Source organism: Phaenicophaeus curvirostris, chromosome 7 (assembly GCF_032191515.1).
Source record: "Phaenicophaeus curvirostris isolate KB17595 chromosome 7, BPBGC_Pcur_1.0, whole genome shotgun sequence".
Lineage (NCBI taxonomy): Eukaryota > Metazoa > Chordata > Aves > Cuculiformes > Cuculidae > Phaenicophaeus > Phaenicophaeus curvirostris.
This window is the reverse complement of record NC_091398.1, coordinates 11893824-11919973: the sequence shown is the minus strand read 5'-3', so window position 1 is coordinate 11919973 and position 26150 is coordinate 11893824. Positions and strand designations below refer to the sequence as shown.

Genomic DNA, 26150 nt, shown 5'->3' with positions numbered 1-26150 from the left:
GAGGGTGCAGGCTCCCCCTGTTACTGCACATGAATCCCAGACCCAGCCCATGACACACAGCATCACTTGAGACAAGGCTGCTGACATGCGGCAGAGGTACATTTGAGCACTTGTAGGGCTCTTGTCGCTTGGGAAGGCGAGGGGCTACCACCGTTCTTAGGAGGCCAGAAGGCAGAGCGGCTGCAGGAGCTGCCAGGCTACAGTCCAAGAGAAACAACATTGTGGATGCTGAGCCAACAACCTGTGCATTCACTTTTATTACAAACAGGAGCAACCCTTACATTTAAGCCACTTGTGTGCCGAAGGGATAATTTCCAATATTCTTGAGATAATGGGACCAGCCCCACAAGTTTTCCATGCAGAAGTCCAAGTCCCATGCCAGCCGCTTAATGAGCAGGTAGGTGCCACCCAGTCCCACTGTTCCCATGACAAAAAGTCCTCGATTAATGATCTGCAAGTGCAAAAAGAAACATCGATGTCACCAGAGGTTTGCTCCTGCCCTGCTGCACCAAGGAAAATCTTCACACCTGCACCACCTGGCAATATCCCGCCACCAAAGGTCCCCCACTGCGGGTGAGTAATGCTGGTGTGCAGGGTGTTCGTGAGGCTCATGGCATGGGGAGGACACGCACCTTTTCCTGCCATTTCCAGCGCTGAAGTGCCTCATGGTAGCGAATTCTTGTGAAGGTCACCTGGGAGGGTTGCAGGAGAATGTCACCACCTCAAAGCCAACCAGGAGGATCTTGCGGCGGCTCAGGCAGTGGCGACTGAGTTGCTGCCCTTACCATTGTGTACAGCGGGACGATAGTGGAAGGCATGAGGATGTGAAGGAAGTTGTCTACGTGCTTGCGGAAAATGAACCATGTTGAATTCACGTGTTTGCGCATCTGTTGACAGAGCAACCATCACCACTTTGCGGGGTGTCTTGGCAGAGCCTCCTTTGTTTTGCAAGCTTTCCTGCTGCCTGTCCTGAGGTGTTGCCCCAGTGCATTCCCAAGGAGCTCTTAGGCTACAGTCCACCAGAGCGAGAGCCCAAGCAGAGTCTTGCCAGAGACGCTGCCCACTGTGTGCATCCTAACAGGGTGCCACCATCTGCTTAGCCCACGGGACTGCAAGGCTGTGTGCAGCTCACCTACCTCTATGTAGTTGTACATGGCTAAATCTGAGATTGCATGGTCATCTGGCACCCTCAGCCTGGAGAACTCAGGGAGGCAGGCACCTGGTAGAAGAAAGTGGCAGCTCACAGGCAGATCCTCAGCAGGGTATTCAGCTGCCAAGGGATCCTCCTCTGCTCTTGCTTCTCCCCAGCCACTTCACTCACCAAGGTCATTGTGGAATTGGTCCATTAATTCATCAAAGACCAGACAATCCTCAAAGCCCTGGCAGGAAAATTAGAGGGTAAATAGGCAGAAAGAACCACACATTCACGAGAAGTGCGCTCACAGGTGCTTGGGCAGTGTAGCTTGGTGCACGTGCAGGGTCCAACTGACCACAGCTCCAGAGCAGGAGACTTATGCCAGGCCACTCTGCCACGGGTCTTGCAGAGAAATCCAGGGGGCTGCCTTTCCCAGATGACTGGGGCTGCCCTGCTGGACCCCCCTCCTACACAGGCAGCACGACCACCTCACCCCCTCTCCTCCCCGGAGAACAGCTGGGTCCTGGCAAGCAATCAGGTGCCTGAGGGGAGTCCAGCACGTGCTGGTGCAGAAGAGACATCAGACCATGGGACAGACCAGCCCATGAACTCTAGGGAGCTACGCTCTAAACCCAGGTATTTCTCTAGGTGAAAAAGAGTGGGGACCTGACTGACACAGCCCAGGGCCAGCCATGAACTTACTGCATTCATGCCCTGTCCATAAAAGGGCACAACGGCATGCGCAGCATCTCCCATCAGCACACATCGAGAAGCAAGGTGGTAGGAGGAACACTTCACAGATATCATGGCCTGGGCTGGCAGCAAAAAGTAATCGCGCTTCAGCTCTCGCCTTCAGGCAAAACAACAGATACTTCACTTGTGGGACCACAAGAGACAAGAAGAGCAAATCATGCCATTTCCAAGCTAGGAATCCAGGGCCACAGGCGCTGGCAGTGTTGGAATGCAAAACCTGTTCACCAGGATGTTTGTGCTGAGCAAAATGCTAGGAAACATATTCCATTAATCCCTCATGGACCAATTATTCTGCCTGCAGGTTTTAAGGTCTGCACACAACTTGACCATGAGTAAGAGAGTCATCAACATCACAGCCCTCTTCCTTTGAGCAGTGGTAGATGGCGGTCACTGTAGGACTAAAATATCAGAGGATATCTGAGTTCTTAAATTATATGAAGTCTTGTGATACAGTCTTCTTAAGAGGAAAGGAAACTGCCTAACATAGCTGAGGGCCTTGCTATCGGCCAAAAAAAGCTCCATAATAGAGAACTGTTACAAAGCAGAATTATTAATAGCTGGGCTGGAGCTCACACCAGCTGAGGAGTTTCCCTTTTTGCAGGAAAATGAGGACATGTTGCCCAAACCCACAGCCACTGGGACCTGTGCTGGAAAGGCTGGTCCTGATCCTCACTGTCCCCACAGCCACCAGGTGAAGCAGGATGCTCCAGTTCTGTGTTGCTACCCTTGTGTCGTTTGCCCAGCAGCGAGAGGGTCACTACTGCCTGAGGAGCAGCGTGGTCCTGGGAACTGCCTGCCCTTGTGTCTTGTGGGGTTTTTTTTTATTTTTATTTGTTGGTTTTTGGGGTTTTTTTTTGCCAAGCCCAGCTATTCTCAGTCTGTTAGCTAAAAATCTTAACATTTGTGCAACTCAACTATGTGCACAGCAGGACTGCTCTTGTGCTGCGTTTCAGTGTGCAACCCTTACCTTAGCTCCAGCGGAATCACTTTGCTCACCCACCTCTAACAGCAAAACAACATAGCTTACAAACAGCTAATCCATCCCTGGAGTTCAAACCCTGTAACAGCAATATGAAGGCAACGAGAGGTGACCTGCTCTTTGCTCCCACAGCAGCAGGGCCTGGGCTGTGTCTCCAAGGAACAGTGGTGTTTTCTCCATCAGGAACAGCCAGTGGATGGGGCTGCGTCCTGCTGCTGACCCTGCTATTCCAGCGTGGACACAATGCGCACCTTGGTCTACTCGCTCCCCGCTCTTTCAGACCTACAGGCCATGGAGATCCACACCATCAGCAGTCACAACCCTTTTGCCCACCAGCTTCAGTGGAGTCTCCATCACTAGGACCCTAAGGCTGAGTCAGGATGCGTTCCCTGGCTTCACGGCACTGTGTTAATGGGCAAGAAGGGGAGATTTGAACACTTACTCTCCAATGAGGGAGACGGCATCTGGGAAGTAGGTATGGAAAAAACCCAGCACTTGCTCACCCGTCGTGAGCTTCTCAAATTCCTCAAAGGGCATGAAGAGTGTGCAGGTGAAGGACTTGTCCTGCCAGCCAGGGAGGAATATCAGAAAGAAGCCCAGAGGCCATAGTGAGCACCTTGGCACCTGGAGCAGCAGCTCAGTGCCCAGCCTGTCACCCAACAAAAGCAGCACAGTGGGGACAAGCGTCTGGCTACCCTGTTTCCCAGAGTGGGCTTGCACATGTTAGGGGCAGGCAGGAGGGAGAGAGAAACAATCAGCATGTGATCTGCCAGCACACTGCCCTGATACTCCCATATCTTCTTTATAATATCCAGCTGCAGAGAGCTGTTTTTCAGGGGGCTTGGATGCACGGGCAGGGAGAGGTGGCACAGGCACTTGCTTGGTGTTGTGAGGCAGGGCCACTCTGCACACGCCACCACCCCCTGCTCCAGGCTATGGAACGTCTGGCACAGGCTGGTGGTCCATCCTGGCACCCTGTCAGCCCTCCCAGCCCCTCCCATGTGCCTGCTGCCACAGCTCGCCCATCCCCACAAGCTCCATCCCATGCCCCAGGGGAGTGTGGCAGTGGGTCATCACCATGTTGGGCAGTGCAATCATCATGAAGGTGTTTCTTGGCCAGATATGCAGGTAGTTTGGTTCCATGGCAAACTGAAAAAGATGGAAAATTGCCTTATATCCCTGCCCCACTCAGTTTCCCCAGTCCACTCCCTCCGATTCTGCTCCACACTAGCATGCCAGTTTCCAACCTTCCTACCATGAGAAGGCACAATGACCCCAGGGTCCCTTTTTGGTACCCAGTTCTTCAAGGAGACACAGAGGACCAGGACCTCTCAGAGCTAAAGTTAACCCCATTGCTCTGGGGCAGGGTCTCTGGGATTTTTGCAGCCAGGTACCAAGACACTGGCTCCGCTGCTGGAAGAGGAAGATATGTCTGGTTTCTCCTGGGAAAGTTTTAATCCTTAGGCTGAGTCCCAGGTGAGAAATTAGTTTTTCTCAAGCTTCTGTGGCACAGCCCCATGACAGCTGAGCGGGGTGTTCCACCTACAAAGGTGGTAGCAGCACCTAGAACAGGCACACTTACGTCTCCATCCTTGGGTGGGATGGTCAGCTCCATATAGCCGTGAGGAATGTACTCGTGACTGTAGTTAAAGCGTGTTTGCCTCATGAACTCCTTTCTGACTGTTGAGAAGGCTCCATCACATCCCACGATGAGATCGTATGTGGCTTCCAAGGGCTGCTGATCAGATCTGAAAGCAAAAGGGTCCCTAGGATCAACTCTGCCATAACTCCAGGTGAGCTCAGCACTGCTGGGCACAGGGGATCTGCCTTTTGCAAAATGCACGTGTCACCTCCAGCTTTATTACTCTTCTAGGGTGAGGGAAGATTGCCTTTAAGTGATTGGGAAGTTCAGCATAAGGGTAAGTATTTATCCTGTAGGTTATCAAAAGTGTGACTCTGCCAGATCTATCCAAGAATGCAACAAGCACTGTTGGGATAACGCTTCTATTTCGTAGATCCTGCATCCTTGGGTGGATGTGGGTCATGACTAGAACTTAACACAACTATGAAACATTAGCTGCCCTCCCCGATGAGCAATCTGCCCCTGAAAACCAGCACTATGGGGACATTGCTTACATTTTTTTCAGCCTTCCCACGAACTCAGCTTTGATGTCTCTCCATTCCAAAGCTGACACTGAGTTTTGCCTGCTCAAGTTTCACTAAACACACTAGTTTCAAACTGAGATTGCTCAATTATTTGAGGTTTCATGAATGATTAAGCAGGAACTAACTGATCACAGCACTTGATCCCAGGCTTGCGCAGGAATTACCTCTTTATGGTTAACTTTCCCAACTCTGCGTTGCACCCCAGGATCTTGTGTCCAAAGTACAGTTTAGTGTTGGGGCACTTCTCAGCAGCTGAAAAAACAAAATAAAACTAAATGTAGAGGCTTGTACCGTGACCCCAAAAATACTTCAGATAGATCCCAAAATTAGAGGGACTCTTGCTATCACAGCAAATAAGATTGCTGTGTTGAGTGGTGGCTGGCAGGCAGAGCAAACTAGGACTGCGTTTGGTGAGCTCTAGAGAAAACTGTTTAAAAAGCGCAAGAAATCCTGCAAAGATCTCGTTCTTCCCTACAACTACATGAGTCATTGACCTGTTTCTTCCACCACCACACTGTATTTCAGGTTTTGACAAGGTGCTTGTAGACAGTGGGAAATTTGGCCTGACCTAATTTGTTTCTGTACAGTCAAGGGTTGCAGAAAATGCCATGAACCTAAGCAAGGCTAAGGAGGTCTCTCCTGCTTTGGCTGGTGAAGTTCTGGGAGCAGATGCCAGTGCCAGGAGCTGGGTAGCTAAGGCATCTTCTACTTGAGGCCAAAGGAAGGAGAGCTGCTCCTGGGAGATTTCTGCACATGCAAGAGCACTCTCTGTGCCAGACAAGCAGCAGAGAAACAGTACAGGTTTTCTTCTTAAAAACACAGCTAGGTAACTTTTGCCGTTTCTGAGAGCCAGGTTATGCAGAACTCATGGGCAAAGAGAGCCTGGGGCTCAAAGTCTCCTTTTCATGGGACAAATCCTAAATCCTCAGTGAACAGGGTGGAAAAGTGTTTGCAAACAGACCTGGCAACCTACCTGTTAGCAGTTCTCTGTTTAAGTTTGCTCTGTCCACAGACAGAATGTACTGCAAGGCAAACAAACACAGGGTTCAGGCAGCGCTGCTGAAGGATGCTCTGCATGGCCAGACAAGAAATGCTACTGACTCCAAACAGCCCCACTGAACCCAGAGTGTCACACAATCCCCCTCCAGCTCACGGAGTGCTTTATAAGAGTGTGAGCCCCAGGCTGTCCACCACACAGAGTTACAAATACCATCAAAGACCCCTTGTGCTCTGCAAAGCACCTGCAAGTGGCAGCATGAAGACTGGTACCTGGTTCTTCTTCCCATAGGGGATAGAGTACTTCTTCCCCGAAGGCGCATGTATCCTCCTTGCCCGCATGGGAATGCCTTTGGACACAATCTGAAATGTAAGGGAACATAACCCAGCCTTCTGGGAGGGGCAGGGCACGAGCTACCAAGTGCCATCCCCGCAGTGCACCGCTCTCCAAGCAGAATGGAATGCTCTCTACTCATGCTATTTTGTGTGGTTATCCAAGTTACTGAGGAAAATTTTACGGCACTGTCAATGCCAAGTCACCACATTTTACTGAGATTACTTACAAGCTCATTCTCATAATAATCAGGGAAAATTATTTTTGGATTGAAGGAACATGAAAAGCCCCAGGGTGCTGGACAAGGCAGGGGATGATAGACAAATTATATCCTGGTACTGAGACATGAGCTACTGAAGCCTGGGCTCCTTCTCTGCAGGGAGCCAGGACCCAGGAGATCCCACCATTGCCAACCGCTGGATGTTAAATAGTAGCAAGCACGAGCTCAGAGTCTCATGCTGGGCAGAAGTCAGTGTGCACAGATTTTAGGAGTCATCCCAAAGCTCAAGGTTTTGCAGGAAAATACAAATCTGGGCAAGTCAGTGGGGGCAGGGCAGCCCCCTTTATCATATCCTGATGGTACTCCAGCTCTTTTGAGAGTCCACCTACTCCTGCCCCTCACTCTTCAGGAGGGAGAAAATAATGAGGGAGCAGTAAACCCTGGAAGGTTGTGTCTGAATGTTGGTCTCCCAAGGAAGTACCTCCTGCCACAAGCAGAGCCCAGCTGCCCGATATTGGGTGCTGTCCCGGGCTGGGGGAGATCCGCACTGGGGCTGATCCGCGCTGGGGCTGTGCCATGAAGCAGCGGAAAGCCAGGCTGCCGGCATGCAGTGGATGAGGTCTTGGCCTCACTCTCACCATTGTGGTGGCCTCTGCATGCTTGGGGAGCAGAAGAGAGCCTGTCTATCATCAGCTGAAGTCAACAGCGTTTTAACCACAGAGACTCCAACACTGACAGAAGTTGCCTGGGTACCTGATCTTCCATCCCCACAGCCTGGAGGGCTTGGCGTCCTCTGTGGGACAGGGCCAAGTTAATGCTTCTGCCACGGGCAAAGCTGGCCACTCGGATATCTGCATGGAAAGAGCAGTTGGTTACAGAGATGCTGATACCACAGCCTAGTGTGGGTGACATCTCCTGAAATCCCTGCAGTGACAGAAGGTGAGGCAGTGGGGAGTCCCAGTCCCCCTACTCTGTGTGCAGAGAGAGCAGATTTCAGAGGGCGCATTCAGCTGTTGGAAAGGCAGCTGAGAGGCTTTGAGGACCGCTTCCTTTGTGCTTCCTCGAGCCTGGAAGAAGCAGCTGCAGCCACATGCCGCAAAGGAAATGCTGGATCGTGACAGCTCAGCACAGTGCTGGACGGCATGTCATCACCAGGAGCCGCTTTCCCTCTAAGCAGAGAGAGCTGAGTGATGAATGCCTGGCAGCTTCTGCTGGGACCCACAGACTGACAGGTTTTGGAACACTGGCAGGTCACCTTCTCCATCGCTGCTCAAATGGAAATGTCTCAGCAACTGTCCTACCCCTCCTCCTCACCCGTTTCTGCAGTGGGGATCCAGAGCTATGCGCAGGACTCAGGATGGACACACCTGGGAGCTGTGCAGCAGAACCAGCCTTACCATTGTCTGCCCAAGCAGGAACAGTTACCAGAGACCATGTGTCAGACAGGGCTTCTCCTTCCCTTTGCTGCATATCTGAGTCGAGTTTCATTTTCCATGGTGTCATTTTCATCTGCTGCTTGTCTTGCCATCTCCGTCCAGGTTTTATTTTTCTGTCAGCTAATAGACACTGAAGTTGAATAATTTCTCTCCTATTCAACCAGCACCTGGGCTCCAAATCATCATTTCTCTGCTGCAGTGCCCTGTGGGGCTGGAGGCATCCTGAAAACAGTCCATTTCCTTGTGTCACGCCCACCAACAGCCCTCCTCCGTGCTGACGGCAGTGGTCCCAAGTCAAGTTTTTACCCTAACAGAGAAAGTTGTGACCCGGCCTGGTTCAACAGCACTGTGCTTTAATTCTTTGTGCAGAGACCAGTTTTCAAAGGTAAGGATTTAAGCCAAGAACATGAAAAGGAGCATCATTTTAGTAGCTGAAAGGTGAGTTCTCTCCATAAAACATTTCAAATAAACACTCCCCCTACACCAGGAGCTGAAGGGAAGTGTGAAAGTATATCTCCAAAGTGCCACACTTTCAGGTTTCATTTTCTTTCTGCAGTTTCAGTGAGCTCACAACAGTTCCTCTTTCGCTTCTTCAAGAACTGTTATCAGTAAAGGGACAGAAACATATTAATATAGCAGTAATGATCAGGCTGAACTTACCTCCTCTGGCTTCATAAACATCAACATGGAAACCTCGTCTAGCAAAGAAACAGGCATTTAATGCACCCACCTACAAGAGAAGGATCAGGAAGGGTAGATTTCACTAGCAGCTATATCACAGATCATTACTGAGGCGCATCAAGGACAAGCTGTGTTCAGGGGATACAATTCAGCATGTACAGGAAGACTGTTTGATCAAGGACCTTAGAGGACTTCTTCCTTGAGAGAAGTCCTCTGGCACCTTTGAAATGCCTGCAGAGCATCCAGAACAAGAGTCACCCATCAAAATTCATCGTATACAATCATACCAAGTTCAGGACTTGTTTAGATACAGTTGTTAATTACAGCAAGGCTAACCCCGTCAGCCAGAGGCAACAGGAACTGGTTCAGGCAAGCTCCCTGCTCCTCTCCAGATTATATTTATCTTCCTCAGTAGAATTCAAGGTACCGTAGCATTCCCTTGATAACATGGAGGGGAAGCTAGACCTGTGCAAAAGCAAGATGCTACCTTAAAAAGGACAGCACACATATGTCCTACTTGTTACTTTAATGGACAGTTTTCTTTTTCTTGTTTAATTTCCATCTTTAATCACTGTCAGAGTTACAGACACTTACATCAGCATTCTTCCAGTAGCATGGGGACCAAGAAACTAACAGTCCAAAAGCCAAAAGAGAGATTTAGGTGCTGCATGCTCTATGCTGTCCTTAAAAGCCAGACCACTCTGCAACAAGCAACAGCGGAAAACCATCCAAACAGAAGTGGGCAGAGTAAGGCATTAGCCTAGAATTTACCAAGTCCCAGTCCTCACAAAGCATTTCACACAATGTTATGGTTGAAGCCAGAAATAGCTATGGAGCAGGAGGACCTGGTAGCCTAAATGAGGACTGTTATTTAGTGTTCAACAGCACCATTCCTCCACCTCCTAAGCCCCTTTCTTGAAAAAAAGCCTCTTGGCAGTGGGATTCATTTGTTGTTCAAGGCAAGTGTCCAGCACAGACATGCACTACATCTCTGGGATATCTCAGCAGCAAAGCTTTCCCTCAAGAGCCATTTTCCTCTTACAAAGTCCTAGCTGTCCAAATGAGCCTCGTTGCTTCCCACTGTGAGAATTCAACCAACTCCTCCTTAACACCCCATCATCTGAAGGAGGAATGATTCTAAGAATAACATTCACCCTGCATCCAAGCAATGATTTTACAGCCCCGACTCCCTGGGAAACACAATCACACAGCAGCCAAGTTGCATTTCCTACCAGACCACCACCAACAATGGCGACTCTTTTCCCCTGTGGGTCACTGGGCTCCATCACTGGGGCAGCCACTGGATTGCAGGTTCTTGCTGCTTCTTCCCCGCTCCCCGTCCTGCTGTGCTGCCCTTGCCAGCGGGGAGGGAAAGGGGAAGGACTTGGTGGATGAGTCATGCCTGGGTTCTTCTCCCCTAGCTCATATTAAATTTTAACTCCCAGCACAGAGACTGTCAGCCTGGCCCTCAGGTGAGCCACTTGGAGCCTTAGATGAAGAGACATGAATGTGGTACCATTCAGCCAGGCCCCATTAGAAAGCTTCTTTTGAAAATTGTAAAGCAGTTATGAAGCCTTCAAGGAACTCGTTGTGAAACGTGCACAGAGCAGGAGAATGTACATTTACTGGGCTTTTGCTGGGCTGCAACTGCAGAGGCACCAGTGGGTCAGCGTAGAGTAACTCCTGAAGCCTCATGAACATTCTCCTGAGACATGAACCAAACTGCTTGCCCAAGAGCCTGATCCCATCTGCAAAGACATCTTTTGCCCGAGGAAGCTGTGTGTAGCTTGAAGTTTTCGGGGTGTGATGCTGAGCAGAGAGTCCATGCCTAACCTGCAGAAGCTTTCCAAGGCTTGGATAAGGCTGTGAGGAGACACCTCTGTGAGCACCATTTCACATGCCCACCCTTGGAAGGAAGTGCTCTGAGCCAATGCTGTGCACATTAAGCTTCTAAAACGGAGGAGCCATTTGCAGGCTAAACACAATAATTAAACAGCAGACAGTGAAAACCTGTATATTAACATATGCTGACTACAGTTTATTGCTAAACCTGCAATGCACACCCCAAACCAGCAGATTTGTCTCAAGGGAGCAAGACGAAATCCCTGCACAAGCACAGCACCATATTCTATTGCACATTCTGGTTCCGAGTATAGCAGGGGCCAGCTGCTCCCAAGGGGACAGGGAGCAAGCACCATGCCATGCTCCTAATCTGCAGTACCATGCAAGGAAAGGACACACAGGACAGGGCCAACAGGACCCACAAGCAGTGCTAACAGGACCCACAAGCAGTGCCAGGCCCAGGCTGAAGTGGGACTGCTAGTCTTGGGGAGGACAGGAGTCCCAGGTGGGGCTGGTTAGGGCTGTTAAAGGCTGTTAGTGGCCGAGGGGCTTGGTGCTGTGGCTGAATGAGTTACCACTGAAGACCGTCCATTGGGTTTCTTTGATCTACGGAGCAAACTGACTTACCCTATCTGATTGACTCTAACATACCCAGCAAAGAAAACAGAGCAGGGAGGGCAAAGAGCAAGGTAAGTTTTACATAGTAAATAAATTATTCATTAATTGCTTTCAAAGCACAGACAGCAGACCATGAGCTTCCAGCTGTGACAGTTATTTGGAAATATCACTCACAGCACCCTTTGCACAGTTCTCTCGTAGGCTTTACAGATTGCTCCAACACCCTGGCTTACCAATTTGATAACAGCATTTTAAGGTACACCAATTAATTCCTGGACTCCTGTGGATAACACAGTACACAATCATTTAACTAAAGCTACTCTTGTAATACTGCTTTCCGCATAAGCAGCCTTGGCCATGGTGTGTGTACCTGCTCTGGAGGCACGGACATGCAGAGAAGTCCCTGACCCATTGGTGAGCAGTGCTGTGTGGTACCAGTAATGGGCCACAGTACGTCAGCTTCTCGCTGCCCAACCTACCTCCTTAGCTACTGACAACAGCTCTTGACAAACTCGACTAAACTTTGCCCTATCAGGTACTATTTAAACCGAGTGCAATATCTTCCCTTCTTCCAAACACAATTTAGATTTCTGAATTATCATCATCAGATACACTCACAAACTGCACCAGGAAAAACCAACATAAACATGTTCTCCACTTTAAAAACATCAGAAGGTGGGAAGACATTGAGAAAGTGCTAATTCATTGTTTCTCTTTCTGTATTAAACCACCAGGCTGCTGGGAGCATGAAAAAATATTGCTTGATTAAAACTCTGAGGGAGTCTTCTTAGGAGTCCTGAATGAAAACAAAAACTCTGGGATAGCATGGGCTTGGATTAAAGTCTGCCCTCTGAAAATTAGTGGGAAAAGTAAAGAAAGGAAAATTGTTTTATTTATGTTGCTGAAGAAAAATACATACCAATATCCAAGGAAGAACCTCAGGATTTTATTATCTTTTTTAACCAAGTCTAAACCCTGATTATGTGAGGGAAAGGTTAAGAAACAATGAAACAAATATACACAATTCCAGGCTGCCTAAATCACCTTACAGCAGCTCTTTGAGAAGAAAACTGTGGGTTGCTTTGTAAATGTGAGATTTGCAAGAGACTGGGAGCTGGAGCCATTCTGAGACAGAAAACCCGGCCAGCGGTTTAGTTAGGGCTGGGCACTGTGCATTACCATTCCAACCCTCCAGAGAGCAGATTTCTTTCTGTTCTTCTCCACTGAGTATTCTTTATCCAAAGAGTGTGTAAAGCCAAATCATGAATGTAGGGCAGAGTGCTGGTCTTCAGGAAAATCCAGTGCCAGGATTTTGCTCTGCTATGCAGGTAACTTGCTTTTGGATCCTTCCTGCTCATCTTAAGTTCCCCGGGTAGGTAATTACTGTAGGACAAGTATATCTGTGAGTGAGTAAACCTCAAAATGCTGAGGGAGTAGCACTTCAGGTTGATGAAGTTTGGTGACTAAACTCTCATTCAGGCATCCTGGGTTAGTTTGCATTGTTCCCCCACCAGGAGGCCAGCAGGCCCCTTTACAAGAGGCATTTCCTCAATTTGGAAATTAAAGGGCCCTGAAGCTGGGTCATACTCATTTGCAAGGGTTCTGATAACACTGATGTTAAGACCATTTCATGCCCAGGGGCTGCTGTGGGCTGCCAAGCCTGCAAGACACCTCAGGATGGGCTTTCTTGATTCTTTGAAGAGACAGCAAAAAATGATCATTTATTTGGAGCTGAGAGGAAGCAACTGAACTAGCAGAAATGGGTGAGCACACTACAGGTGCATGGTAGGTTTATTCTGAACATCTGTAATCCTTCTCCCACTCACTTCTTGTATCAACAACATGCAGTCTTACAGACATTAGGCTGTCAATCACACAGGTTATTTAGGAACTCTTCAAATACAGGCTGACCTCAGCAATGCTATGGTCCACTTGCAGAGAAACACACTGTCAGTATGTGGGCCACCTGCAACAAGAGAAATGGCTTTATTGTGTCTGGTAATAGCCAACAGTGGATGCTTGCTGCAGCTGCACAAGGACAGTGTAGATATGTCAGATCTCATGATTCATGGTGGAAGGTAGTTGAAGATGAGGAAAAATACAGCTTAAAAGCTGTGACATAATCTTACTTTCTGCAAACAGCTAATTGCACTAATTCTTGAAGGAGCCAAGAGATAAAGATCTGGTACAGATTACAAACCCATGTAGAAATGAAAGGGGTAGAAATGTTTATCCTTTATAATCCCATTAGGTAAATAATCTGTTCAGTAATTCAATCCCATGTTAAAGAGAGCCATAGAGATACCCCTGCCAGCAGGTTGCCCATGCCTGAGGATGCAGCTGCCTCCATTGTGTCCTTCTGTTCATTAAGGCTTTGAAAGAGCCATAGCACAAAAATAAAAGTTTTGTTCTGATTGATACAACAGCAAGTCACCATCTCAAAGTCCCCAGCCACTGCACCACACTCTAGCAAATTGCACTTCTTTACCAGTTTCAACATGTAAGAACTCTCTAGCACCTTCCTGCTTTCTTGCTGTCCCCTCCTGATGTACGTGGCAAGGTCTCTCGGCTCAGCTCCTTGCCCAAGGCCCCTGCTGCCACTGGCATTCACATGAGCAGACAGTTTGAACACCAGTCCTGGGTGTGATCTGCCTACACCTAGAAAGCCAACCTGGACAAGCTCGGAGATAGCAGGGAGGGCACAGGCAAGTGAGGCCCTGGAGAAGCCAACTGCTGGCCTCTGCTAACAGTTCAAGGGGTCTACAGATTTTTGGGCAGCCTGGGGAGAGGTCCATCCATTTCTGCACTTCTAAAAACACCTCTGCTGCAAGCGCAGGCTTATCGCAAAGGCTCAGCGTTATTTCTGAATACTCCCCTCTCTTTGTACCACTTTTCTTAGTGAGTGGTGGTGAATTTTTTCCCAGGAATTTCCAATTACCGAATATTTCAGCAGTGTTTTAAGAATATAAATTCTACTGGGAACCTTAGCCTGAATGTAAAACACATACAGCCCATTTCTAGCAAGTGTCTGCTGGGTTCATGGGGAGACCCAAAACTCATAGTAACAACCACTGCAGAGGGGCATTGCTAGGTGTCGGCTCCATGTGGCAAGGATACAGCTTGGTATCATCTGCAGACCTTGTCTGTTTATTCCTCATATTTATTAGAGTAAGCAAGGGTTAATTACTCAAGTTTTAAGGTTGAGTGTATCAAATAATCAGTTAACCCACCTCAATCCCATTGTTGTGTTAAAGACAATATTCAGGACTGGCCTCAGTGAAGAACCACTGAGGCACTGGATTGTCTCGTCTACCTTCCTACCCAACCTGTGCAGGAAGGAAAAGCTAAAAGTTTACATCACAACTGCCTGTTTACTTACGTAGGCAGGGCAGGGAGATTACTGCTGGTCCAGTAATGTGGGGTGGATGTGGAGGGGAAACCGCCCTGTGGCACTGGGAGCACCCCTGTAAGGGGGTAGTGGTGGTGGTGGTGCACTGCAGATGGCTTGGGTCTGTCTGCTTTCACAGCCATGGGAGCAGCAAAGTGCAGGTCCTTGTTGGAGAGAGAGAAAGGGCAGTTTGTGAAATCTGTGCCTTCATGGGAAGGGTCCCTGGTGAGGGGCTGGGTTCCCATTCAGCCAGCCCTTGGTAAAGGAAGTCCTTCAGCATGAGTCTGGAGATGGCTTTTGCAGACTCCAACATAGAAAATTCAGCAAACACTCATCGATTTCAGATTTTACGTGATATTCAGAGGCACTCAGATGCCACTCCCTGCAATTTACCCCACCCATCTTCGTCAGGGATGTGCATGGTGACAAGATGGCCGGGGTGGAAGGAGGGGACAGGGGAGTGCACACTCTTCCTCTGCCATCTTCCCTTAGATGCAGGGTCCTCCACAGAAACTGCAGATGGGTCTGCTTGCTCTCCCAGCACCACTGTCTGCTCCAGACATCTCCCTCACAGCAAGGGGAAAAGAGCATTCAAAACCAGAAACTGTGAAGTTTAAGGAAAACAGAAAAGGACTTCCATCTGAGGCAACACTCAGTGCAGCTCTGATGTGAGGAAGAGCCAGCACTGCCTACCATTTCCACAGCAAGTCCACCCTGGGGACCACGGCTGACAAACCAGCAGGGCCCTGTGCTGCAGGTGGCCTCCTGGGACATCAGTGACCTGAAAGGCAAGAGCGAGCAGCTACTGTCAGAGGATTTCCATCCAGGGCAGGCATTCAGTCCCAACAGGGGCCAAAACCCATCAGCTCCGTCCAGGCCATAGGACAAGCTGTGGAGGAGGATTGCATTTCCTACTCCTCTGTTAAACCTGGGGCTCAGGGACTTCTAAGCCATTTGTTGCTTTTCCAAATAGCATGTAGGAAAAGTGCAAGTGAGCTGGGCAAAGATTGCAGAAGTGTGGGAGTTACTTCCTAAATATCCAAGAAAAAGAAAACAAGTATTTCTTACAGCACAGGGAAAAGACACCACCTGATAATGAAGGGGTGGGAAAAGTAAGGGGGAAGTTTTTGAAACATTGGGACATCTTCTCCTCCCCATAGATCATCTGTCCTTGCTTCTTAGGTAACCAATGCTGCAGAGTAGACACTCGAAATACATTTTTCCAAAGCACTTAAGAATGATAAGGAGCTGTATTATCTTGCTAAGAATAGCTTAGGAATTGGACATCTAAGGATACATTCAAAATCACCTACCTCTTATCAGATACTCGACGTGTTTTGGATAAATTCTTATAGGGATCTACACACTAAAATATCTTTAAGATCCATCCTTTCAAAGCTCAGTAGCCATGGATTTTCAGCGAGACAGGAACTAGAGCCGTGGGACTAGAGCCATGGGGCTTCAAGTACAATCACAAACACTGTGCTTCAGCTCTAGTCCGTTTGAAACTGCCAGGACAAATTTTACCAGTTAAAGGATTTGTAACACAAATATTGCCCTGCTCTTTGCAGCAAGTGGACTTGCAAATACCCAGTGTAGATGTCTTCCATGCATAGTCTGTTAGCTGTTTAGATATAGTTTTCAGAGCTGGACTGAATCCAGTTTGCACTTGCAGAGGACACATTCTTCCACTGGGTCCTGTCACAATGCTCATCGTGCCTAAGAAGCTGGCTGTGCTCTGCTCACTAACAGTCTTGTGGTGCAGGTTTGAAGACTCACACAGCTGTTTAACACTTCAGACTTTTTGCATGTTTTATCCTAGCTCTGCACCCCCTTGGGAGATCAACCATTGCCTCGTGTGTGCAAGGATGCCCTTCAGACTCCAGTGTCATTACCTGCTGTGTATGCTGAAGCCGGGGAGGGCTGGCTCCAGCAGGCTGTGCAAATGCCATCGGTGGCAGAGCCTTCAGCATCATGTTCTGCATGATGATCTGGTGCATCTGAGCATTCTGCATCAACATCATCTCTACCATATCTAAGAAGAGGTCATCCCAGGGAAGAAAGTAAGAGTTTTGTCAGCAACTGATACGCAGCTGAAGCATTTCAGTAAGAAAAGCCCTCTAGCAAACAGACTGGTCACTGCAACCAAGGCAAAGCAGCTGAAAGGGACACGTGAAGAATTTTAGCATTCTTTGCCCAGGCAGTGCAAAGTTAAAGTCTGTGAATAAGACTGTTCAGACCAGCTCTCTTTTTTCTCTTTCCTTCTACAACAAAGCAGCTGTTAAGTATCTTCTATTAGTTTTGCTACAAGCTCACCTCTCTGGATATGCCGACTAGAAGCCTGGAGAAGGACTGAGCACAAGAGCTCTCTTGCTTACTCCAGCACAGACCAGCTTCTTAGAGCGCTCTCCATTGCATCAGCTCAAGATCATTGCTTTCCATGTGAAAGGTTTCCTCAACTTTATGTGATATTGCAGTGCCACCTCTAGAGTCCACTGCATATGCATCAAACCTAGTTACCATGATCTCTAGGTTTGAATCACAAGGGACCTGTGAAGTGTAACTAATTCACTTGGGGGCAGAGGGAAAGAAGTGGGGTGGGAGAGAAGAAGAAAACAATTAGGGCAAGTCTGGTTTTTGTTTTGTGTTTTTTTTTTTGACTAGTCATACCAAAAGTCATTTACACATATCAGCTTCAGAAAAGTCATGCATGTTTCGTGTTTGGGACCATTTTGTTTATGAAAATAAACTCTGATGAAAAAAATCCAGACACTGAGATGAAGAAAGAGCAAAGAAACATCGCAATTTCATGACTAAGGATTTCTCTGCAGGATAAAGAAACCTTTGGCTAAAGTCTGAGCCATGGAAGTCATCCCAGGTTTTTGTTCATGTATTATTTCACAGTAGCATCCACCTATGTTTAGAAACAAACTACTTCTATTGGCATTGCACTATATCTGGAACAGCACTTTCAGCTGTTCTGTCACGTTTCCAAACACAGGACATAATAAAATTCTATATTGTTCTGAGGAGATTAAACAGCAGGTTAAGAGGGAACAAAATAAGAAAAACAGATTTTAGAAGCCTGTTTGTTACATCTGTTTGTATCAATTTGACCTTGTTAATATTATTCAGTGCCTTGGATTGAGCTGCTTTGCCTTCCCAGCCTTCTCTGGCAGCTTAACCTGGCTTTGCTGAGTTTGTAGAACCTTTTTTTTTTAAGTTTTAGCAGTAAGAGTGTGTCTGAAACCCTCTCAGAAATAGTATCTAGTCCATTGATGGAGCGCAGCTCCCACAGCTCTAGCAGTAGCCTGGTCGTGAAGCAGTATGTCACTAACTAGCCTGGACATTGTCCTGTGCCCCCTTTCCTGTTTTGCAGCAAGTGGCACCTTGCTTGCCCTCTCTGGGTCTGGTAATGGGAGCTGGCTGCTAGATGGAGGGTACGTTACCTTCTTTAATGCTTCCGGAGCGTGAGGCTGTAAAAGGCTGGACAGGGGGGATCTGTGTGATCAAGGGAGGTGGCTGAGGTAACTGTTGGATGATGGTGGCAGGCTGAGGTGGCATCTGAAAAAGAATGGGAAATGGAGAAGTCACAGTTGGTTTTGGCCAGCTCCCTCATCTTTTGCAGGGGAGAGCAGTGGGTATCATCCACCTGGGCTTCGGTAAGGCTTTGGACATTGCATCCTGTGAGAGTCTCACAGAGAAGCTGTTGAGGTTGTGGGCTCTACAAGCAGACATTGATGTGCATTGAAAACTGGTTGAATGCCTGGCCAGAACATGGACAACCCTCTCACTTCTCTTGCTAGCTCATTCCAGTGATAAATGACTCACACTGTTAATTTCGTGCCTTATTTGTAGGGTAATTTCCCTTAGATTTTGTCTAGGGCAGTGAGGGTCCTGTGCAAGAGGCGGGATGTCCCTCCACCTCTCATATGGCCTTCAAGTCCCTCCACCTGCGGTTGATGTCTCAGACAAGCACAGTGCTAGCAGTGTTTCCTAGAAGCGAGGATCCTTACCGCCTGCTGAATAATCCTTGGTGGCTCCACTTGGGGAGCTGGAAAAGGTAGCTGGTAGACATGGAGGGGAGTAGCTCTGTGGCTATGACAGTGTCCTCCAGCCGGTGCAGATGGCTGTGAAAGCTCTTCCAGAAGGTGCTGCTCCTGCAAATACAATTATCTTCTTAAACAAAACCTGGCCACAGAAAGGCAGAGTATTGTTATGCTCTCTGGACTAAATGGGATTAACCTTTAGGAACCTGCAGCACCGTGCAGCCTTACTCACCAAAACCCTGCTGCAAAAACACCCAGCACTGCTGTGTCTGACAGGTGGGCTGCAAGAGACTGCTGCATGAAGGGAAGCACTCAAACAGTGCCTGCACAAGTATAAATAAAGCTTTTCTTTCCATGTAGCTTGAAGCTATACAGTTTTCAGCACAAGTAAAAAGGAATGTAAAAAAAAAAAATTAAGAACAAACTGCCAAAAGTTTGGGAAAGTGTTTCATTACTGGTTGGGAACCTCCACAAATGAGGAATAAGTAACCATTACCACTATCCCCATTTTGGTGGCATTGACAATCCCTCATTTGCATTTTGGCACTACTCCACAGACCTTTTGATACAGCAATTCAGGACAAATAGAATCAAGCCAACTACCTGTAGCAGATGCAAAGCTTCGTTAGCTGTGGTGAGGGGAGACATACTGCTCTCAGCCTCTCTCTTGGGTTAGCTGGGCCAGCCTCTCAACTCTGAAACAGCAGAGGACTCAGTATCGCCCAGATTGAGAATTTAAGGACAGGAAAGAACTGGATCCACATCAGCAGTGGATCTGCAGATAACCTGGCCCTTTCTATTGTTTCTGTCCTCTGAGACAGCATGGAGGGCTCTTACCCTAAGCTCCTGCAGAAGATCTTTCCTTCGCCTTAGGGCACTTTGGAGCATATCCTCACTTCTGTTCTCTGAAGGAGGAAAAGTCCATTATCTTCTCGAAGGATCACGAAGAGACAACTATTATAGCATTTACATTATGAGACTAATTTTGGAAAATGTGTTATAAGATAGCTTGACTTCTTCCTCCAAAGGCTTTAGGCTACTTTTCTTGTCAAATCCAGAGATAATGACTTTTTGCCCCATTCAGACACAGTTGTTTAGCGGCTCTACAAAGGCAATGCACCTTCTCTGATTGCTCTCTAAAGCACCCTTTTAACTTCCTAGCTTAGCAGCTCATTTCAGCCTGAAATTTTCTCCATGTATTCTGCACATGCAGAGGATGATTGTGCAAAGTCTAAAAAAAGTTTGTTGTAACATAACAAAACAAACTCTCTTTTGAATGTCAACTTTTCTGTTTCCTTTTTGTTCTGAATCAACTCCTTTTCAGCCACAGAATCACAGAATCACTAGGTTGGAAAAGACCCACAGGATCATTGAGTCCAACCATTCCTATCAAACACTAAACCATGCCCCTCAGCACCTCGTCCACCCGTGCCTTAAACACCTCCAGGGAAGGTGAATCAACCACCTCCCTGGGCAGCCTGTTCCAGTGCCCAATGACCCTTTCCATGAAAAATTTTTTCCTGATGTCAAGTCTGAACCTCCCCTGGCAGAGCTTGAGGCCATTCCCTCTTGTCCTGTCCCCTGTCACCTGGGAGAAGAGGCCAGCTCCTTCCTCTCCGTCACCTCCTTTCAGGTAGTTGTAGAGAACAATAAGTTCTCCCCTCAGCCTCCTCTTCTCCAGCCTAAACAACCCCAGCTCCCTCAGACACTCCTTGTAAGACTTGTTCTCCAGCCCCTTCACCAGCTTCGTTGCTCTTCTCTGGACACGCTCCAGAGCCTCAACATCCTTCTCGTGGTGAGGGGCCCAGAAATAAACACAGTATTTGAGGTGTGGTCTCACCAGTGCCGAGTACAGAGGGAGAATAACCTCCCTGGACCTGCTGGTCACATCATTTCTGATACAAGCCAAGATGCCACTGGCCTTTTTGGCCATCTGGCCACATTGCTGGCTCATGTTCAGTCGCTGTCAACCAACCAATTTGTTTCATAGTCTGAGTCACTTTTTTTTTTACACTGGCAACCTTGTTGTTGTCCGTATAAGGATGCATTGGTCAGCTTCAAAGGTGCAAAGCAGCACTAGCAGTGGAGAGTTGCTCCTGCCCAGATCCCTCAGAGACACATGGATGTTCTAAAGACTTCTTGCCAGGATCACCAAAGCCAAGCTTACAGCTGGACTACGACAGGTGCTCACTGCTAGCTAGGACAAATAGGATCACCAGTACTTTTCTCCGGCTAAACCAGCATCCTCAGCTAAGCAGCTGCAAGAGGACACCTGAGCAAGAGATCACTCTTACGTCAATGCTCAGCTGATCATTTCCCTCTGTCAAAAAAAAAATGTTGAAGAAATTCAAAAGATAAAATGTAGATAGCTGCACAGTATAGCAAGCCTCTTCTCCTTGCATCAAGGCCGGCAAGATTCAGTGGCTTGGTAAGGATGCAGAAAGGTATACATTCTGCCATTACTACACAAATTTCACTGGAACTTCCATTTTTGCTACTTCAAATCACCAGGGCTGCATAGATAGGCAAGCCAAGCTGGGACTCAAGTTCAGAGTCTCCCTCTTGCCTTTCAGACAATGCTCAGTCACAGCAGCCAAGACAGCAAGTTCTGACTACCCAAATGCCCAGCCATTGAGCATGCAGCTTTTAAGGAGGAGATGGGATCATCTGGTGTGACCTGCTGAGGAACTCATGCCTGAGAGCATCAATAAACCCCTTCTGTATCATGTCTGTAATTAGAACAAATGCTTCTTTTTTTACTTGCAGCTGGGACTGGTGACTCCATCTTCTCTAGGTTCTCCTGTTCATTTTCTAGTCTCTGTTGGTAGAATGGCAACAAGAACTGGTTATGAGTCAGGCAGCAAAGTTCACAACAATTTCAAACTGTACTTTACAAGTATGGGTTTGGGATGGGAAAAATAAAGCAGAAGTGGAGACAAGTGGTGTTTCTTAACTGCTAAATCACAGCAAGAGAGGGCTGCAAGAAGTATTCATGGAATTATGAAATATCTCACTACAAATCTAGTCACAGTAAAAGAATAGTCATGCTTCCAACTTCCAGGCTATCCCAGACACGGAAATTAATAACATGATGAATCAGGAGACGTATGCATCCTGTATTTTCCAGAGCAGAGAGCTGGATCATGTGCCAACAGTTTTGGATGTTCAAGTGCACTAATAGGCTTAAATGAACCTGACTAGCCTCACCTGGGGCTTCCCTCCACACCTGCCACTCATGTGCCCAGGAGCCCCTTTGATCTCAGTTCCCATGTGAGCTATGGTGGATGAGTATTGGTCTGCAGTTCAACCACAGTTGTACCTGTGACTGGCCATGGATCCTATTAACCTTGATCCCAGCCTGCAGTCGCTTCCCTGGCTGGCATATGACCTGTCTCATCACCATCAGCTTGTGTGATCAATCTGGACTTGTGGTTGAACCTGGCCACCACCTCTGGCTCTGCCTTGCTTGCCTCTTCTGGTGGCTGGCTAGCCAGGCCCCTGTTCTGCTGGCTGTGTTATTGTGCTCAACTCCTTGTCCCTTAGGGAGCAGCCTGGTGCTCAGAAATTAGAGACCTTTCACTCATGCACAGGCTCTTTTCTTGGTTCTACATGGCTCCAAGCCGGTGAAAGATTTCCCCTCAAATGACCGCTGCATCTAAGAAAAAAGACTCCATGTTGGAGACAGATTGAATGCCACTTCCAGCGTTCATGTCTCCAGGCAAATTGTTTTTCCTTCCACGCAGCTCTTTAAGTGGCTTCTGGAGAACACTGAAGGAAAAGATCCAAACTAGTGGATGTTGAATGTGCTGAGGGTAGATGAATACTGCTGAGTGGAGAACCCTGGGTGCATTAGTGTGTGAAATCACAGGGAAAAGCTACTGGGATTCTGTGCAGCATCTCATGAGCTTCCAGCAAAGGCCTGCCCATGTTCCACTAGGTAACATTTATTTTTTTTGTCTACTTTCACATAAAATTACAGGAAGTTGCCTTAAAACAATCTGAGGTCCTCTTTATCCAAAATTTACTCCTAAACTTTGCCTGTCACCACTCAAACTGGATTTGAGCTTACTGGTGATGTCTTCCATGAGTTCAAAGTAATTTTAACTCTATTTTTAATTTACTGTAGGTCCATGTAAACTTGTGCAATGCTATTTAAGAAAGTGACAGTGACTGTAGTATCACTGCACGTTGGTCTGCCCCTGCCTGCACAAAGAAATAAGTTTTCAATTGGCTGCAGATGCTTTTTGTATCTCAGTAGAAATATAAATATTTAAAATACAATGTTAATGCTTAAACATGCAAGAACAACAAGCAGAGCAAAGATGACCACTGGAGGGTCATTCTCTTACCTTTTCTAGGAGTTTGAGTTTCAGTTGTGTCAGGTGATCCACCACTGAAGGATCTGTCATTGTAGTAGACTCAGGGAAGAGCAGGCAGGCAAAAACAGGTTAAAAAGCTAAGCAAAGGCAGACAGGTTTTTAGTGAACATCTTTTCTTCTCCACAATCTTGGAAGAAGAATAATTCTATTAGAAAGAAAAAATCACCAGAAAACCCCAAACAAGATTGTGAGCAATTGAGGGAAGAAGATAAAAACTTCGGTTTCACTCTCAGGTAAAAATTGGTATAGATCTTCACCACAGTGTCATAGACACAGCTTTTTCTGTCATTTCTCTCAATGCATTTTCATGCTGCAGGCTGCGGTGGTCACAGCAGGGTAACTTGGAGTGAATAATTGTCTGTTCTCGATGGTTGCTAGCCTTTCCCGTCAGCGGCACTAAGGCTGGCCTTCTGTGTTGTTAGTGTCTTCTGAGCAGCCTAGAGTTTTGTGCTTGTAGCCTGGTTGCTATGTTTGTAGTGTCAACACACAATACAAACAATTAGAAGCTTATTGACCTTTAGTAAAGCAAATGCCCAGCACTTTAGTGGACAAGAACAGAAGAAATAAAAGCAAACGGTTCTTTCACACAAGCCCAGTGCCAGGAGTCAGATTATGATCTTGCCAGTTGCAATGTTTTTCCCACTGTAAGGGGCCGTAGAGTTTTGACGTAGCGACATAGCCCTTCATATGAGCTTTCATCACCAGATGGTAACTAAACCCTAACAAAATTAGGAAGCATAGCTGGAACTCATCCCTGGATGTGAAAAAGATTTAAGAGGTTATGGTATGACATTCTTTTGCTTGTCAGCTCCGAAGAAATGTGCAAGGTTTCTCCTTCTCCCAGCAAAGCCCTAGCAGCATAATGTTTATCAGTGGCATCCATTAAATCAACACCAAGGCATGAAAAATAAGCCAGGTAATAAATAGATACACATTCTCAGTATCATATTTTAAGCCTGGTTCTAGTCCTCAAAGGGCAAAGTTACAACCCCTTCTTTACTTGAAGGCCATAGCAAAGCTGCAGCTGGAGCTGATAGAGGCTCGTAGGTAGCTGTGTGAAAGCAGCATGGATCACCTCCTCCAGCCGTGACCCACACAGCATGTGTGTGCAATCTCTCCTTAAAAACACACAGGCTGGTAGTTACTGGAGAGGTTACAGAAACTGAGATGTGGGGATCCTAAAAATAGCTGTGCCATGTTAGAACTGCGGCTCAGCTTTCTTTGGCAGGGCTTGTCTGTGAACACTACAAGTGACATGGCAGAACAAAACCCCCTCTCGTCTGCCAGCAGTTTTCCTGAGAAACAGCTCTGTGTACTTTTTTGTACTTTAAACCCCAAATAGATGTTACTTCCCATTATCCCTAACATCTTTGATCCCTTCATCCTTTGGGCAGCTGCAACAACATTTGATAAGGAGTTTCCTAGTTGTTTTAAACTTAAGCATAAGCCTCATTATGCAAGTAAACTGCAAAAGTATAGTTTACCTGAGTGTTAGGCAAAAAGGGGTACATTTAGACTGATTTAAATCTAGATTCTGGAGAATTTTATTGGAAATACTCTCACTTGTTTTATATATACACATAATATATATATACACATAAACGTGACTGTTCTCCATGCGCTTTTTCCATACCATTTGTGTTTTATATTCCTGTATCACATTCCCATTTGGGTCTCTCTTTTCTAAGCAAGATAATCTACTTGATTAATTCTCAATCAACAGATTTTTCTTACTTGTTGATGTCATAACTCGGCTACGAAAGTGTAAGGCAAGACTCCCCATGGATGGCTGTCATATCAACCTCCTGGCCTCCACTCTTGGCCATTCTCAGAAGGTGCTGCATCAAGCCATGCCTTTGATCACACTGTGGCTGTTTATACGGTCTCTTGTTTACCCTCACAGCTTCTCTCTGTACCTTTCTGGTTCATAAACCCTTTTGTGATGGGGTGACCAGGGTTGTAGGCAGCATTTGGGCAGCCTCTTAGCTGACAAAAAGAGCCAAGTATCTGTAATCAATTAAAAATACAGTACTAGCATTAAGCAAACAAAGAACTGGGAGAAACTTCTGCTTGATGTGACAGGTATCCCAGAGAAAAATCCATTACTATGTTCTCCAGCAAATCTGCAAAAGGATATTTCTTTTTCCATGCTTCTGGATGCCCTGGTGACAGTGGGATCTAGGGACATCTTACAACCTGCTAATTAATTATGCGCCAGAAATGTGCTGGCCAGACACAAGAGGATTTTGCCAAAAGGGATCTATAGTTACATTGAATCACAAACCTGGGCTTGCACATGAATGTGGTGATGCAAAAGAGCAAAACCAGAGGAATTTAATTCTGCAAAGGATTAACAGGAGTGTTACGTGCACCTCCCAGGAGATAATTATTCTGCTCTATTTAGCAGCGCTCAAGTCAGAGTTAAAATACTGCACCTAATTATAGACATGGTGGTTTAAGATGAAAAGAAAGTCCAGAAAAAAAAAAAGAAGATTAAAAAAGGTACATATACAAAATGTAAGTTCTGAGGAAGACTTGGAAGAACCAGCTTTCTTTAGTGAGTAAGTAAATGGTGAGGAGCAGACAGGCTAGCAGTCTTTAAATAAATGAAAGGATACAATAAAGAACAGGGTTTGGGTTTACTGTCTGAAAAGATTGAGCGAAAAGCATTTGACTTAGTGAGGGTGAGGAAAATCTGATAGAAAAAAATTTGAATTATACAGTAAGATAAAAATGGAGCAGCTATCTAGGAAAATAACTTTCACAGAAGTTGTTTACAAACTTATCTAAAAAACCCAACTGTAGGACTGTTAGACCCTTCCTCAGATACAGGAATGGATTAGATAACCTGATGATGGCTCAAAGTCCAGATGGAGATCCGTGACTAGTGATGTCCCTCAGGGGTCCGTACTGGGTCCAGTGCTGTTTAATATCTTCATCAATGATATTGACAGCAAGATTGAGTTCACCCTCAGTAAGTTTGCAGATGACACCAAGCTGAGTGGTGTAGTTGCCATACTAGAAGGATGGGATGTCATCCAGAGGGACCTGGACAGGCTGGAGCTGTGGGCCTGTGAGAACCTCATGGGGTTCAACAGGGCCAAGTGCAAGGTCCAGCACCTGGGTCAGGGAAATCCCTATTTTCACTACATGATGGAGGATGATGTGATTGAG

The 26150-nt window shown here is 46.9% G+C and overlaps 2 protein-coding genes across 2 annotated transcripts; both read right to left on the bottom strand.

The window, feature by feature from the left end:
* Window positions 1-215: 215 nt before the first annotated feature.
* On the bottom strand, window positions 216-10082 carry KMO (kynurenine 3-monooxygenase). Its single transcript, XM_069860856.1, has 15 exons — window positions 9933-10082; window positions 8680-8749; window positions 7337-7434; window positions 6303-6392; window positions 6007-6055; window positions 5198-5285; window positions 4450-4615; window positions 3945-4016; window positions 3310-3431; window positions 1838-1985; window positions 1322-1379; window positions 1137-1219; window positions 786-887; window positions 633-692; window positions 216-451 (listed from the first exon to the last, which is right to left on the bottom strand). Exons 1-15 carry the CDS (start codon window positions 9984-9986, stop codon window positions 284-286), a joined length of 1428 nt encoding a protein of 475 aa, XP_069716957.1. The 5' UTR covers window positions 9987-10082; the 3' UTR covers window positions 216-283.
* A 2823-nt stretch (window positions 10083-12905) lies between these two features.
* C7H21orf58 (chromosome 7 C21orf58 homolog) lies at window positions 12906-23012 on the bottom strand. The gene is made up of 8 exons (XM_069861797.1): window positions 22947-23012; window positions 21358-21415; window positions 19435-19502; window positions 18565-18708; window positions 17998-18112; window positions 16444-16583; window positions 14540-14712; window positions 12906-13126 (listed from the first exon to the last, which is right to left on the bottom strand). Exons 1-8 carry the CDS (start codon window positions 23004-23006, stop codon window positions 13111-13113), a joined length of 774 nt encoding a protein of 257 aa, XP_069717898.1. The 5' UTR covers window positions 23007-23012; the 3' UTR covers window positions 12906-13110.
* Between the last annotated feature and the right edge of the window lie 3138 nt (window positions 23013-26150).

Coding starts and splice junctions, on each gene's coding strand:
- C7H21orf58 (XM_069861797.1), bottom strand. CDS start 23,006: ATGACAGATCCTTCAGTGGTGGATCACCTGACACAACTGAAACTCAAA. Junction 19,503..21,357: donor GTCACCAGTCCCAGCTGCAA/GTAAAAAAAGAA, acceptor TTCCTCCTTCAG/AGAACAGAAGTGAGGATATG. Junction 18,113..18,564: donor CAAGGATTATTCAGCAGGCG/GTAAGGATCCTC, acceptor ATTCTTTTTCAG/ATGCCACCTCAGCCTGCCAC.
- KMO (XM_069860856.1), bottom strand. CDS start 9,986: ATGGAGCCCAGTGACCCACAGGGGAAAAGAGTCGCCATTGTTGGTGGT. Junction 6,056..6,302: donor CCTATGGGAAGAAGAACCAG/GTACCAGTCTTC, acceptor TTTGCCTTGCAG/TACATTCTGTCTGTGGACAG. Junction 1,380..1,837: donor ATGGACAGGGCATGAATGCA/GTAAGTTCATGG, acceptor TTTTCCTGCCAG/GGCTTTGAGGATTGTCTGGT.